We start from the raw sequence: 14872 nt of genomic DNA on the forward strand, positions 1-14872 counted from the left end.
TTTTATATCTCTGGAAACCTAAGGGTATCTGTTTCTCTGATTGTTGATCATATCTCACAGTCTCAGTTTTGGTCAGCTTCCCTATGTGGCCATAAATAATTAGTTTTAAGTTGTCTTCCTTGGAACATCATACTTCCACACATTAGTCTTCCTGGTTGCCCTACAGAAAAGTTCAAAGGAGAACTTTTAGTCATGTTAGTGTCCTCTGTCCATCTCTAAAGGAATCACTGTTGCTAAGGAAAAGGGGCTATTTATTGGTCAGGATTAATTCACATACCCACTCCCATTAGGTGGCAGATGACACTCTAATCAATAATTCTGTCACATGTGATAGAAGAGAACATTTCCTTAACTCAGAGCAGATAAGACCAGAAGAAAAGGTGTAGGGGAAAAAAAGAGCGGTTATCTGTTTGTACCTCAGGACAACCTTAGCTCAGAGCCCTACCCTACAGGTCTCTCTGGAAGGTACATTTTGTTGGAAGTAAATTCAGGGCTCTTAGCTTTCTCGACAGTTTTTTTTCCCCCCTTCAGGTTTAGTTCGTTTGGTCTGGTAGTCACTCTTTGATGTAATGAGTGACATAATGGACTATTTCATTACAGTTCTAAAGAGGTTATACACTGCAGTTCTAACATGAAGTTCTTGATAACCTTTAAGGGGTCAATGGAATCTGGTAGAAGTCCAGCCTCCTTAGAATTTTATCCAAGGATGATCATTTAGTTTACTACTTCTGGAAGGACAAACGCACAGATGAAGGGTTGGTCTGAGAGGAATATCTTCAAGATACAATAGATGAAAGAATGATCATTCGGCAGCGTTTTTATAGACCATAAATCACTTTCCCTTGCACTTGACCTTGCAACATCTTCTAAGACAGGTTTGCCAATCTCCTCTGTTAGAGATGAAGAAATTAAGGCTTCTAATCATCAGTGACATGCCCAAGATTACATAGTGCTTTAGACAGGGATTTAAAGATTTCAACTTTGAGTCTCATAAGTTTAAATGCCACCCTCTAACTCTACTGCCTCCATTATGCCTCCAGATATTTTTAAAAGAAAGAACACATCCTTTTGGAACTAATCAGAGGGAAGGTCTGGAGGTACAAATGAGCCATATCTAAGCCTGTTATTTTGTTACCTAAATGGGTGCCAGAAAGCTCAGGTGGGAGGATGACACCTGAACAATTCATTCACCCCCAAATTCACTCTTGAATTGTTAGGAAAATTTCGTTTGAACTCCCAGCCAACTGAGAAATTAAAGGCAGACAGTGACGACGTTGTTTTGAAACTTCGTGCCTTTTAAAATTAACAGAAACTTTCAAGTGCTGCTTTAGATTAAAAGTGGCTAACCGGATGTAGGGAAAAGAGCCACTCAGCTGGATGAATAGTATTGTAAAAGCCCAGACTGAGTTATAGAAAAGGAATGCAGAAGAAAAATTTTTACAATAATGTTTTAATTATAAAACGAAGGCAAATTCCTCCACTCCATTCCAATCCGAGGACAAGTTGATATGTCGCAGAAGCGCTGGGAAGCATACAGCCTGATAGTAAGTCCTTTTATTTTAAGGCAGGCTTGAAGGCTAAAACTTTCCAGTGCCCAAACCCTTCACGATTAAAAAAATATATATATATATATATATATATATATAATTTCATTACAGAGTTGGCGTGCCCTCGCAAATGTCTGAGCTGGGAGTAGGGGTGACGGGAGGAGAGCAAGGCTGAGTCCATTCTTATTAAATAGCCAAGTCTGTACCCTTGAAGCAAGCGGGGAGAGAAGAGCAAGAGGAGCTGCTGACATTGACAATGAATCCAAACAGGAGTTGCAATAGCGGTGTCCACCACGTTGCCTCTGCCCCCGCCTGGCCTTCTGGGAGTTGTAGTTTTAGCGGGAGCGGCTCCCCTGGCGAGTCGGGAACACCCCGTCCGGGCCGAACTACAGATCCCAGGCAGCGCGCGACCGCCCGCCCCTCCCGCCCGGGTGCGAGTGTAAACTCGCCGCGCCGGGGCGGGCGGCCGCGAGCGGGCGAGCGGGCTGAGCTGGGCACTGCGCGGGGCGCACCGCTCCGGGGACCCAGGCCCCATCACCTTCCCTTTGCCCCGGGGCTCTGTTCTCACTTTCGAGCAGTGGAAGGACGGGAAGCGGGAGCCATGCAGTCGGAATCGGGGATCGTGCCGGATTTCGAAGTCGGGGAGGAGTTTCACGAAGAGCCCAAAACCTATTACGAACTCAAAAGTCAACCTCTGAAGAGCAGGTGAGTGGTGACAGCTGGAGAGAGGCGCGGCGGGCGGCTGGGGGGCCCCGCGCCCCACACCCTGGGGCGGGGAAAGCCGCTCGCCCGGGCTCTGGGACAAGGACCCCGTGTCCTTGCCCGGGGGCAGAGGGCGAACTGCCCCCCGCAGTTGGGGGCCGCGCCTGCCGGGCCGGTACACCCCTGGGGGGCTCCGCCCAAGTGGACGTCGGGGGCGCCGCGGGACGGCCGGCCCAGGTGAGGGGTCCCTGGTCTGGGGATACCAGCTGCTGAGATCGGGTGGGGGCTGGGGAGGGACCTGGCGCGCAGGTGGGGGAGGAGGAGCGCGGGTCCCGGACGCTGTCCCGGTGGGAAAGTGGAAAAAAAGAGTTTCTCGTGAACCCCTTTTCTGGAGATCCTAGCGTGTTGAGGACTCAGAGAGGGAGTGCTTGGGGTGGATTGAGGCGCGAGGGAAGCAATTAGTTCGTCTGTTGTCGCCTCCTAGGAGTCGGGCTCCTCTGGGAAAGCCCGCCCCTGGCTGCCTCCAGGTGATGCTTCCCGAGCCCCGCCTCTCACCTTGCAGACCTAGCCACCCGCGCGCGGGCGGGTGTGGGGCCGCGGGTGGGCGTGTCTCTCGTCCAGGTTAAACTCCGTAGGCAATAGAGTTCATTCAAATCCAGGCCTTCCCTGGAGGGGAAGAAGCCTTGGAACTGGAGGATATTGGGACACACCTGCTTGGCAGGGCCTCTGCTTGGCCGCGACACGTGTTTTATTTGCTGGGGACTGCTCCAAAACTTTCTGGAGAGAAGTGAAGACACCCGCTGGTCTGGCGCCCCACCACGTCGAGTGCCCACTTCCTATGCTACCTCCATTTCCACTCGTCCATCGGAATGGGTTGGGTATCTTCCTTTCTCTGTCGTGCGGTCCCTCGGGGCATTTCCACCGTTTACCAAGAGGGAGATGGGTGCTCGCTTCGGCAGCACATATACCAAGAGGGAGATGGGCATTTGAGGTTGTGTTAGTAGAGAAGGATTTATGTCCAGCCCTTTCAGTTGAGAAAGAAGATGAGGCTCTGGCGGGAAGGTTCAGCAGTGCTTCTGTACCCATCTCAAACCTTCCTGTCTGCCCCTCGCAGTGGGCAGAGTCTGGGTGAAGGGGCCTGGCTGGCAGAAGGCGAGAGGTTCCAGAAATCAGGGTGGAGGAAGAGAAGGGTAACTGAATCAGGAGGGAAGTAGTACAGTCTTTGCTTCTGGGGCGCGTGGGGCTGGTATTTGCTCTGGTGGCAAGCAGCACCAGGTTCGTTTCCTTCAGGGCTGTGTCAAGACTCTGAATCCAAGTCTGGGAAGAAAATCTGGGAACAACATACCCACTGACTGGGCTGCTAAAGCAGTCTCTTTGCAGATGCTTGAAGGCGATTGGAAGGAAAGGCAGCTAGATGCCTAAAACCAGCCTTTAGTTGATGGTTTCTCTTCATAATGGCTGTTTTGTGTGTGAGCATAGATTGTGTGTGTTGGGGGTTGGGGGTTTTGAGTAATATTGTGTAAAGGGTATTGTTGGTTATGCTCACTGGGGCTTTATGTGCATTCGGCTGAAGGGACCAGTGTTTTACCGAGCAGTCTCTGCTTTTGCTTCTATAAGCAAATGCTTACATGGCCAGAATGAGGGAGTAAATGTTTGAGTGTGTGTGTGTGTGTGTGTGTGTGTGTGTGTGTGTGTGTGTAGTCCTGAAAGAAATGAATTAACCGGACTGTTTGGAACATTTTTGATGGGAGCTGATACATAACATTAAATGAGTTTGAGAGAGTGAGGAAAATACCATCTGGAAAAACCCAAATGAGTGCCATGAAACTCATGTTGAAGGATTTGGGCCTGTTCTTTTTCAGAGTCGGCAAAAAATTACTTGCAAGGGTGAACGTCCTCGGTAGCTAGCTAGCATGTGTAAGGAAAAATGTGGGTACGTGGGAAGCAGTGGCTTCACACGTTGAAGCTAGAAACAGGTGCGGGACAGAACCGGTATGGAGAGGAATGCTAAATTAAAAAAGTTGTTGTAAAACTTGTCTGTGGAGCAGACACATGCTCTTTGAAATAAACCAGTTAAATAAAATCTGTGAATAAATATATGGGGTTGGCAAAATTTCCCTATACTGTTTTCCACAGTTGTCTAACTTATTGTCATCGGCATCTGTTGTGTGACTTTAAAAGGGCTACATGTTGTTGGGGGCCTCCTCATGGCTTTTTGTCTGAAGTCTTTGCCAGGGCACCTCCCTTCTTGTAAGTGTTGGTTGGAAAAAGCAGAAATGGAAAGGTTAAGACTGCCGTAGCCATTTCGTCTATCAGTTATATTCTCTGGATTGTGTCTTGGAGTTGAAAATGTGTTCAGAGTCGGCCCACCTCTCAGCAGCTCCTCTGCTCCCTCGTTGGTCCAAGTCCTCACCAGCCTGTGCCAGGGTGATTGCTGTAGTCTCTTAACTGCTCTCTCGCCTTCTCCTCTTACCCTTTCTGGTGGATTTTCTACACGGCAGTCTTAATGTTCCCGTTAAAATCGGTTCTCGAGGGGCGGCAGATTTTTGCCCCCCCGGGGTCATTTGACAATGTCTGGAGATATTTCTGGTTGTCCGAATGGAAGGCCGTTGGTACTGGTCTTCAGTAAATGGAAGCCAGAGATGCTGCTAACCTTTCTGTAATGCACAAGAGAGCCCTGGCAACAGAGAATTATCTGGCCCTCAATGGTCATCACCGATGCTGAGAAATGGTGAGTTAAAACGTGCCACATCATGCCATTCTCTGCTTAAAATTCTCCAGTGGCTCCTAGTTTCAGTAACGCTCGAAATCCTTTAACTGGCAAAAGGCAGCCTATATGGTCAAGCTCCCTGGCAGCTCTGAGTTCATGTGGTGTCGCCCCGTTCATTTCATCGCTGTTCCTGGAACACTCCAGACCCCTCCATCGTAAGGCCTTTGTATGTTGTTCTTGCCCGTGCCTTTGCGTGGACCATCTTTGCCCACAGAGCCACAGTGCTCACTGCCTCACCAACTTCAGGTCTTACTTTTAATATCCTTAGCAGGTCCATCCCACTACGTACAATTGCTTTTCCTCCAGACTCTCATCTTCCTTGCCCTGCTCTATTGGTTCCATGATATTTATGTTACAACTGACTCTGTCATTTTTAATATGTTATGTTTATGTTTCTCCCTAGTAGACTGCCAGCTTCAAGGGAGCAGGGTTTCTGTCTGTTCCTTGTTTACTGTTGTGTTCCTAGAATCTAGAGCAGAGTTTCTCAACCTCAGTGCAATTGACGTTTCGTGCTGGATAATTCTTTGTCGTGGGAACAGTGCTGGGCATTGCACGACGTTCAGCAGCGTCCTTGGCCTCTGCCTGCTCGAGGCCAGTAACCCTCTGCCCCCAGTTGTGACCACCGGAAACGTGTCCAGACCCTTCCAGATGCCCATGAGGGGCACAGTCACCCCTGTTTCCGAACAGTTGGCCTCGAACATTGCCTGGCACAGTAATGGTTCGTTGTTTGAACAGGTGTTACTTTCTCCTTTAGGACTCCACTTAGGATGGGGTGCTTGGTTCTGATTTTGCATTCAATATTGCAGCCTTTTAAAATAGGTATCTGCCAAGGTCTCTCCAAAGAGGAGCTTATGTACTCTTTGTTCGGGCTAACCTCAGATGTGCAGGTGTTTCATGAGGAAAGACAGTTTCATTCCTAAGCCAGACCTCCTGGCCTTTCGGAGTGTGAAGCTTCTGGGTTTAGATCCCGTGAACCCCCTTTTGGTCATATTCAATGGCAAATCTGTGTTAGAGGAAGACACATGCAATGAGGGAAGGTTCTAATGAAGAATTGCTTGCAGTTTGGTTTCCTCAGCAAGGTTTTGTTTGTTTTTAAATTTTATTTATTTGAGAGAGAGAGAGCACAGAGAGAGAGAGTGAGACAGTGAGAGGGAGAACCAGACTCCCTGTTGAGCAGAGAGCCCCCCCTGGGGCTTGATCCCAGGACCTTGGGATCATGACCTGAGCCGAGTCACCTAGGCACCCACCCCTGCATCACCCAGCAAGGTTTTTGAAGCCTTTGTGTGTTCTCCTGGGAATGAACTCTCAATGGTGGGTGGCAGGCGAAAAGTGCCAGATATCAAGGGTGAACCCAGAATTCACACATTGGCACAGTCCCATCAGGGAAATACATGTGGAGCTGTTCAGTGCGTTCCTAGCGCTGTAGGAACTCTCTGTAGGGCTTTGGGATCTGAAAACATTTTAAAACATGGTCACATCTCTCAGGTTTAAGGTTCTCTTGTTCACTTTACTAGGTGTGAAATTCTGTGGCTTTGTAGTCACTAATGCCCTTATCCTGGACAGACTTCAGAATTGACCGAATCTATTTCCAGTTTCCTCTCTTCCAAAATTTAATTGCATTTTAGGTAACTGTTGTCTAACTTCCTGCAAATTAAAAATGGGAATGAGAGTGAGTCTTAGGTTTATCATGGCAAGATAGGATACAGCTGTAGCTCCCAAATGCTGATTCATAGATGTGTGAAGTTTTCACAGGTTCGTGGTGAAATGAGAAAGACAAAGACTATTGTGTCACACGCACACGCACACTTACACGTTTTAGTATAAGGCCATTGCTGTTTCTTGGATTTATTCTGAGATTTTCTCTCCTGTCTTCCTATTAAAAATACCCTTTCTGAGCCTGCGTGTTCTCTACTCTGTCTTTCCCTCTTATTGCAGGCTGGGACCCAGACACGGTGGTAGTTATTTTGCTTAACCTAAAGCCAAGGGCAATACCCTAGGGAACACTGAAAAGACAAGATTAGAAGGAACGTGGACATCTGAACGAACTTGTGGAACACAGCTGGCTCTCCGTCTGATCTATCAGTTCGAACTTCTACTTGAAAAAGAAATCTCTCTGATTAAAATATTTTTAAATATTTTATTAAATATAATATTTAATATAAAATATTAAAATATTTTAAACATATTTTTAAAAATACACTTTTTTGAAATGATAATCCATTCTTGGCAAAACAAAACTGTCAATCTCTTACTGGTTTCTGACAGTTTTCTTGATTTTTCTGTCTGTTCGATCTGCGGGGCACTGCCAGCATTGTTCTGACATCACTGTCTCTAACTAGCTGGATGACCTTGGTCAGGCTGGGTGACCCTTGCCTTCAGTTTATTCATCTGACTAATGGAGGCCTGCATCCTAGGGGTCTTAAAAACAGTAGCTGTGACATTGACTGTGGATGAGTATTAGCATGGTGCCAGGCACATAGTAAGGGTTCAGTAAAATGCTAGCAAATGGTGTTCTGGTGATTAGTTATTACTTCTTTATTACTTAGCAGTGAGTTCTGACATTCCAGAAGGTGTTTGCCTTTGGTTCTCTTTGGCTTTCTTCCCTAAGGCCAGAGTTGTTGGTGAACAACCACCAGTCTCCTAATGAATACCACCACTTAATGAGGTATTCAGAGACATTTTTTTCACTTTTCATATTTTTGATCCGACCCATAAAAATTTATTTGTGCTGGTTAAAAAAAAAGAAGAGCAGTTGTGGCCTCAAACCTCATATTCAGCGCGAGTCTACTGAGCTCTGGTATGTGCAAATTAACAGCAATAAACATAGTTAACATTCATAGAGCACATACCCTGTGCCAGGGTTTTTATGTATGTGGACTTAGTCTTTGCAAAAACTTGCATGAGATGATAATAATGAATAAAAACAACCAGGACGTTAATTATAATTTTTGAAACTGGTAATTCTTACACAGTGCTTACTACCCGGACGGACTGTGTCTGTATATTTTGCTTGTATTGATTCAGTTAGTTTTCCCTTCAACCTCGGGTGTATGTATTTTTATTATTCCTATTTTTAAAAAATATTATTTATTTGAGAGAGAGAGAGAGAGAGAGAGAAAGAAGCAGATTCCCTACGGGAAGCCTAATACGGGTCTCGATCCCAGGACCCACAGATCATGACCTGAGCTGAAGGCAAGACGCTTAACTGACTGAGCCACCCGGGTGCCCCTTATTACTCCTATTTTACAGGGAAAGAAACTGGGGTATAGTAAGTGGATGGACCTGGTTTTAACCTGAGACCGCCTGGCTCTAGCTCCAAGCTCTTGTGCACTAGCCACGTAAGAGGACGGTGCACAGCAGCGGAAATGCAGCACCACATAGTTCTGTACGGTCTCCAGAGCTCCCAGCGGGGGAAGGAAAGAACACATGGCCCCAGCTAAACATACGAGGCAGAGTGTGAGCTTGTGGGGAGGTGGGCGTCAGTAATGGGCCTTTCCCAGAGGAAGGGACATTGGAAGCCAGTTTTGGGAACAGGTAGGGATATTTGCATTTGGCCTTGAAGGTCAAGCAATACTCAAGCATTATTTCTCTACAACATTCAATAAAATGTTAGACCTCTTGGAGGACACGTCCAAAAATGGACTTCCGGGGGATTTGGTTGCCTTTTAAATGTTTCAGCAGACTCCCGAACCTTCCTGAGGGTCTGGGAGCACCTGGTGGTGGCAGAGACCGGCTGCACACGGACGGCTTCGGAGGGAGCCATGACGACGTGCTCCGCGCAGGCTTTGTCACGTGACTGCTGCATGCGCGTTCAAGACGCTTAGCTTCTGGGCCTCCGTTTCTTTAACGGTAAAATGGGGTCAAGAGAACCATTCTCTTACTTTTGGGATAAGTTTTAAAGTGGAAATAAAATCTGTTAAAGTGCTTTGCAGAGGGCCTAGCACATGTTAGTAATACAATTCTTTCTTTTCTACTTTACCGTGGACATTTTGTTCTTTTTCATGACGATAACTGAGACACGTATAGATCTGGGAATCTAAAGCCAAATAGGCAGGATCGAGGTGCCTCACGCTGGCAGGTGTTCAAGTCTTATTATGCAAATGAGTTTTGTGGTATGATTAGATGGGAAATTTGATTGAAGTGGATTGTAAGTGTTGGTTCTGCGTGTTATTAGAGATTTCCTTTTCCTGAGTGTGGCTATTTATGGAATTTATTTAAGTGTATGTATGTGTGTGTGTTTTTAATTGCCTTTGAGTTCTGCAGTGCAGTTTGCACAGGCTGATGTTTATATCTGCTCCAGTTGTGCAAGAAGTGGAAAATATCCTTTTTTTAGAACAGGTCACATGTGCTTACTGTCAGGAATAGGACCTCAGTGTAAAAAAATGTATCTTGGGACAAATCAAAGTTACTAAATTTCTCCCTCCAACTGCTTTGTTTCAGAACTGGCAGTATTAGGATAAATAATAGGGGGAAAAAACCCCATTCAGCTATTTTTTTTTCGGGGGGGGGGGCATTTTTCAAGGACAGTAAGCAGGAGTTTCACTTGTTTTGTGTATGTGTTTGCATGGGTGTTTTAAGTATGAAATGTACTTTGCTGTTAGGTTTGTCTCACCAAAGTAAATTATAAAAATATGTTTGACTCCACTCCAGTTATATGCATAATTTGGAGAAAATAATCAAGAAAATGGGTCAGAGATATTAAATGGAATTACTGCAGGCTTTTGATAGTGTAAAGACAAGTTGCAGTTTATAAGATGGTTTTTGTGAGTCTAGCAAACATTTCTAGGGCGGGGGATTCCACTGAGTCATGAAGTCTGTCTTTATGGAGGCAGACTTGGCTGAGGGCAAGACGACCTGCAGGCAGGTCTGGATCTCTTTTGCTATTCCTCACCTCCCCTCCTCCTGTTCTCTTTTCCTGAGGTCTTGGGGCTAGGACCAGGCTCCTCCTTTCTCTAGGTTGATTCTCGAACATGGCTTCCTTATTTCTTTCCCTCCCTTGGCCTTTCACGCAGGCCACGAAGAACAAAGGGATACACCTTTGTGGTGTTCATGGGAGACCTCTGTCCTGAGATTCAGAACCATGAGGTCCTTGTCTCTGAGTTTCAAAATTTCCATGGGCTTCTCAAACAATGCGCGCTGTCCCAAGTGTGTTGCAGATGATAACCTATTGGTTGTTTTCCACCTGAGTCAGAAGTTGAGGCAGGGGGAAGAGTGGGGCAAAGGTGAGAGAAAAACCCACGGGGAAGTAAATGGAACCTCAGAATCATGAGGACCCTAGTGTCCTCCCCAAGGTGCTTCTAAAACAGGGATCCCTCAGTCACTTTAAGCAGAGGCTGTCTAATTTGGGTCAGAAGGACCTCAATTTATTTGTTTTTCCTTTTCTCCCTCCTTACAGAAGTTATTTATTAAGCACCAATGGTGTGTCAGGCTCTGTGCTGGCTGGAGGGAATCAAATGTAGAACCAGACAGGCCAGGTTCCAGCTACCTTGGCGTTCCATTTTGGAGATGGGAACATAGTTAATAATGTACCAAATAAAGGGACAGTATAATTTTTGTTGCTCAATAGGGTGTAATTGATACAGTGTGACTGGGAAAGAAGCAGATTTTTTGATTGGATCTGATATTAGATCCCATGACCTCACGGAGGAGGTGATTTTGAGGCAAGACTTGCGTGTCTGAAAAAAAGTGTGCAGATCTTGGTGCTGCCACTCACTAGCTGTGTGACTTTGGACAAGTTACCCAATCTCTTCAAATGTCAGTTCCCTAACCTCTTTGAATCTCAGTTCCTTCTTTTGTAATGGGGGCAGTAGCTACCTTGTAGGGTTGCTGTGTGGATAAAAGGTATTGCCTATAAAGCCGCTAACATTAGGCTTCACTTCATAGGTGTTAGGAGACACACAGGACTGGTTTAAAGCCATACATGAATAGTGGAGAAAAATACAGACATTAATCTTCCCTGTAACTGTTTATAACTTGGATTTAAGTGTTTTCGTCATGTTGAGTGAGTCACAGATTTATGCTTGTCTTTATAAACCTAAGCTCTGACTGAAAGTGGAGATGGGTCTTGTTATTTTTATGATCCTTTCTTTCCTCCAGGATCATCTTACTTGAGTTGTCCCCTTGCTCTTTTCACTGTTGTTGCATTGAGATCATTCATGTTTGACCAGGCTTTGCCTAGGAATGGTTTCTGGTTGGATTTTGAATTAAGTTTTGGTATAAAGGAGAAGGCCAAGGGCCCTAGAATTAAAACGTTGAGCTTAAGAGTCATTTAACACAATACACACGTACACCACGAACAGCTCTTACGGAACTCCTGACTTGCAGTCCTGTGTTTCAGCTCCTAGATCACGCTTCCTCTTCACACTGATGTGAAAATGTCAGTGTTGGTGCAGAAATGGAAATTCAAGAAGCCTCTCTTCCCACACAGCACCTCAAGCTTTCATCAGTGTTGACATCTACAGGCAATAGCACGTTTTTAATTCAACAACTTAAAACAGAAATCTTCAAAGCATTCGAATTCCAGTAGCTGTGTTCTTTGATTCAAGTACTCATGGAGTGGTGACTTTCAAAAGGAAAAATCCTGGGTCATATGAGAACAAATATTTTAAATCCAAATGCAGTGGGTTACAGGTCTGTGGAGTGCACGGGTAGAATCCTGTCCTTCTATAAGAAAACTGTGGTTTGTTGAGCAACTTCAGGAAGGCATCTGTGGCCTTCACCCTCGCCACCCCCACCCCTTCCCCAAAGTGGGATAACTTGCTGAATCATTCACACGCATTTGTCTGTGCTCCTCTGTGATTAAAGGCAGAATGGGAAAAGTGGTTATCTCCACTGTTGAGAATGTAGAACTTACTTTGTAGAACACGTTTGCCTTCTAGGAAGCTTAACTTGTTTCGGTGAGAAGAAGATTTGAAGTTGGGAAGATTCATTTAGCCGGATGGCAGAGTTTATCTATGAAATTACAAACGGACAGATAGAAATGCTGCATTTCCTTCGGTACCTTTATTGTAAAATGTTCCTAAATACAAACTGGTTTCAAGACACATGTTTTGGGGCGCCTGGGTGGCTCAGTGGGTTAAAGCCTCTGCCTTCAGCTCAGCTTATGATCCCAGGGTCCTGGGATCGAGCCCCACATCAGGCTCTCTGCTCTGCAGGGAGCCTGCTTCCTCCTCCTCTCTCTCTGCCTGCCTCTCTGCCTACTTGTGATCTCTGTCAAATAAATAAATAAAATCTTAAAAAAGACACGTGTTTTTCAGAGCATACATTTCAGTTTTGTAACTGGAGATTTGTAACTTGATGAAAGGAAAAGCATGCAGAAACCCTTAAGATGATTTCCTGATGAACCTAGCACAGTCCAGGTAAAGCCTACTGGAGGATCTCAGTGAGATCTGGCCACACTGTCTTGCTTGCATCTCTCCCAAGCAGCTGGAGAGAGTACTCTAAAATTGAGTCAGTGAACAGCCACACAGATAATGCAACAATCCCTCCTCCATCAAAAGAATTGGGTACATTTTTGTTTTGTTTTTTAGCCTTTGTAGATTTTCAGCAAAAGATGGAAAGGTACTGTTGCTTTGTTGTATTACCGAGCCTGCATAACAGTACCCTTTAAATTTAGAACATCGGCACCTTGGCTGGTAGAACCCTTTGCAACTCATTTATAATGCTTTTGGCAGAGAATGACTATGAATAAACATTAAAATAGTGTTGGCCAGTGAGGGTCATTTACTTTCAAGGGAAGAGGATGACACCAGCCATGTATTCTTGAAAATTCCATTTATTTAGTTTTAAAAGAAGAGTTTGCAGCAGCATAGTGAAACAGTACCCAAAGATATAAGCAACTAGCATGATTCCTGACATTCCAAATAAAAGTTTGTCCATTTGCTGCAAGGAAGCATGTTTGGAGAGTAACTGTGAGCAATTGGCCCTGGCTTGCGTGTTGGACAATTGGTGTGTAGACTTTTTGGAACCATACCTTGCATCATCTTAGCAAGGGCATTTGTCCACTTGTCTTTAGGTAGGTAAACACTAATGATGCTTTATCTAAGTAAATGCTGTATATGTACATGCTAAATGATGGGATCCCGGAATGCAGTTTTAATGATACTGATTGCATATGGAAGCTTTAAGTCTTTGTTGATTCAGAAACGAACAGAAGTTTTGATGGCACTTGCTTGGTCATAGCATCATAATCACTGAAAGGCGTGATTTAACAGCAGGAGGCTGAATGACACGGACAGTTAATTGGGGTTTGTTTTTGGAGTCAATGATACTGACTGAGTCAGTCATTCTGCTGGTCTGCTCTACCCTTCTTTCTCATTCTTGGGTTCATATACATGGCATCTTTCTAGTCACTTCTCACTGGAAGACAACTTCCCTTTCTCTAGTGGACACCTTTAGTTTTCCTGCTCATAGTCTCCTTTCCAGATGCCAGTAACAACCCCTTCCTACATGCTCAGCCCATCTGCTTCGGTTTCGCGGTTCTAGGAGTGGAGAATTTGACACAGGCCCTGCCACGGTTCTTTATCATGGAGATTGGTTTCAGGGAGGTACATGTTGACTAGTGAAAATGAATCCCAGGATTTTATTAGGGTGCTAACAGAAAGATTTTCCTTTTATTTCCATTGATCTTGAATTTTGGGGAGATGTCGGGGTTTAGAATAAAGATACCTCGTAGGCAGAGAACAAGCAAGTTCTTAAATTAGGTTAACGTTAGTTAGCAAAGTGGCGTGCAATGGTCGTACATGTAAATAGTTCCTGCTTGGCAGGCAGCTTTCGTCCTCCTGGCAAAACAAGGACTCAGACTCCTTCTGTCTTCTGGTTCTCCCTTTGCCTAGGACCCTGGAGTCCTTCCTGTCTGGTGGTAGAAAGGAAGAAGAAGAGGAGAAGGCTTAACTATGGTCCAAAAGTGATAGCCTCACTTTTGCTCAGATTCTCTTGACAAGGACCAGACTCCCATCTGTGTCTGGATGCAGGAGTGGGAGCTGGAAATACAGATGTCAGCTGGGCAGCGATGTTTGTGCTAGAAAAGTGCGCATTTTGGGTGGAGGGCCAGCCATCTTTGCTGGGATCCTATTAGGAGTGTTTCACCTCCAGATCACGTTGTGGCTTTCCTTGGTAGGCCTAGTTAGGCTTATCTTTGGACTTTTCTGTTATTTAACCAATAAATTCCTCTTCTTAAGTATACATGGTTAGTTTGGATTTTCGGCTACCTGCGTGGAGACCGTCCAAGCTTTTGTGTTGTCTGAATCCTACCTTTCTGCACGGCTTCCTATTCTACGTCATTTAGTAAAATCACCACCCCCGTTCCCTGCAACAGCAGCCCATCCACCACCACCACCACCTGAGTGCAGTGGCTTTTCAACATGTGGCCCTCAGGCTTGTTATAAATGCACATTCTCAGACTCTACTGCAGTCCTACTCAATCATAAACTGGTGGTCAGTCCCAGGAGCCTGTGTCTTAATAAGCCCTCCGCAGCTGGTGGTACTCACTCATGTTTGAGAAAGACTACCCTAATGCTGTCACCATAAATCCTCCGTCTCCATACGGAGTTGTGCTTATATTGCTCTTTTGGAATGAACAACTTCCTGGGTTAGAATACATTTAGTTAAAAAAAATGGGGTGCTGCTTCTTATGATTAGGCTGGGGATGATCACTGGCAGTCATTCCGCACTGATTAAAAAACCAAAAACCAAACCCCCAAAACTTTCCCTTCTAAAAAGTTCACTTTTAGATCTACTCTAATGAAACCAGGGAAGGATTCTTGGACTTCTGAATGTGATCTCTGGGTAACTTGGAGTTAACCTAGCTATACTGCCCTAAGGAGCCCTGGCCCGTACCTCAAGACGGGGTTGT

General features: G+C 45.4%; 1 protein-coding gene across 5 annotated transcripts in view; it reads left to right on the forward strand.

The window, feature by feature from the left end:
- Nucleotides 1-1982: 1982 nt before the first annotated feature.
- MITF (melanocyte inducing transcription factor) overlaps nt 1983-14872 on the forward strand; it is a 220659-nt gene continuing 207769 nt past the window's right edge. For 4 of the 5 annotated variants that reach the window (XM_045991720.1, XM_045991722.1, XM_045991721.1 and 1 more), the window contains exon 1: nt 1983-2252. In XM_045991720.1, the coding sequence (XP_045847676.1) occupies nt 2149-2252 (104 nt within the window). In that variant the 5' untranslated portion in view covers nt 1983-2148. Of the gene's footprint in view, nt 2253-2404; nt 2487-14872 lie in introns of those variants that run through there. The other variant, XM_045991726.1, reaches the window with a different exon arrangement.

Source organism: Meles meles, chromosome 20, assembly GCF_922984935.1.
Source record: "Meles meles chromosome 20, mMelMel3.1 paternal haplotype, whole genome shotgun sequence".
NCBI classification, from domain to species: domain Eukaryota; kingdom Metazoa; phylum Chordata; class Mammalia; order Carnivora; family Mustelidae; genus Meles; species Meles meles.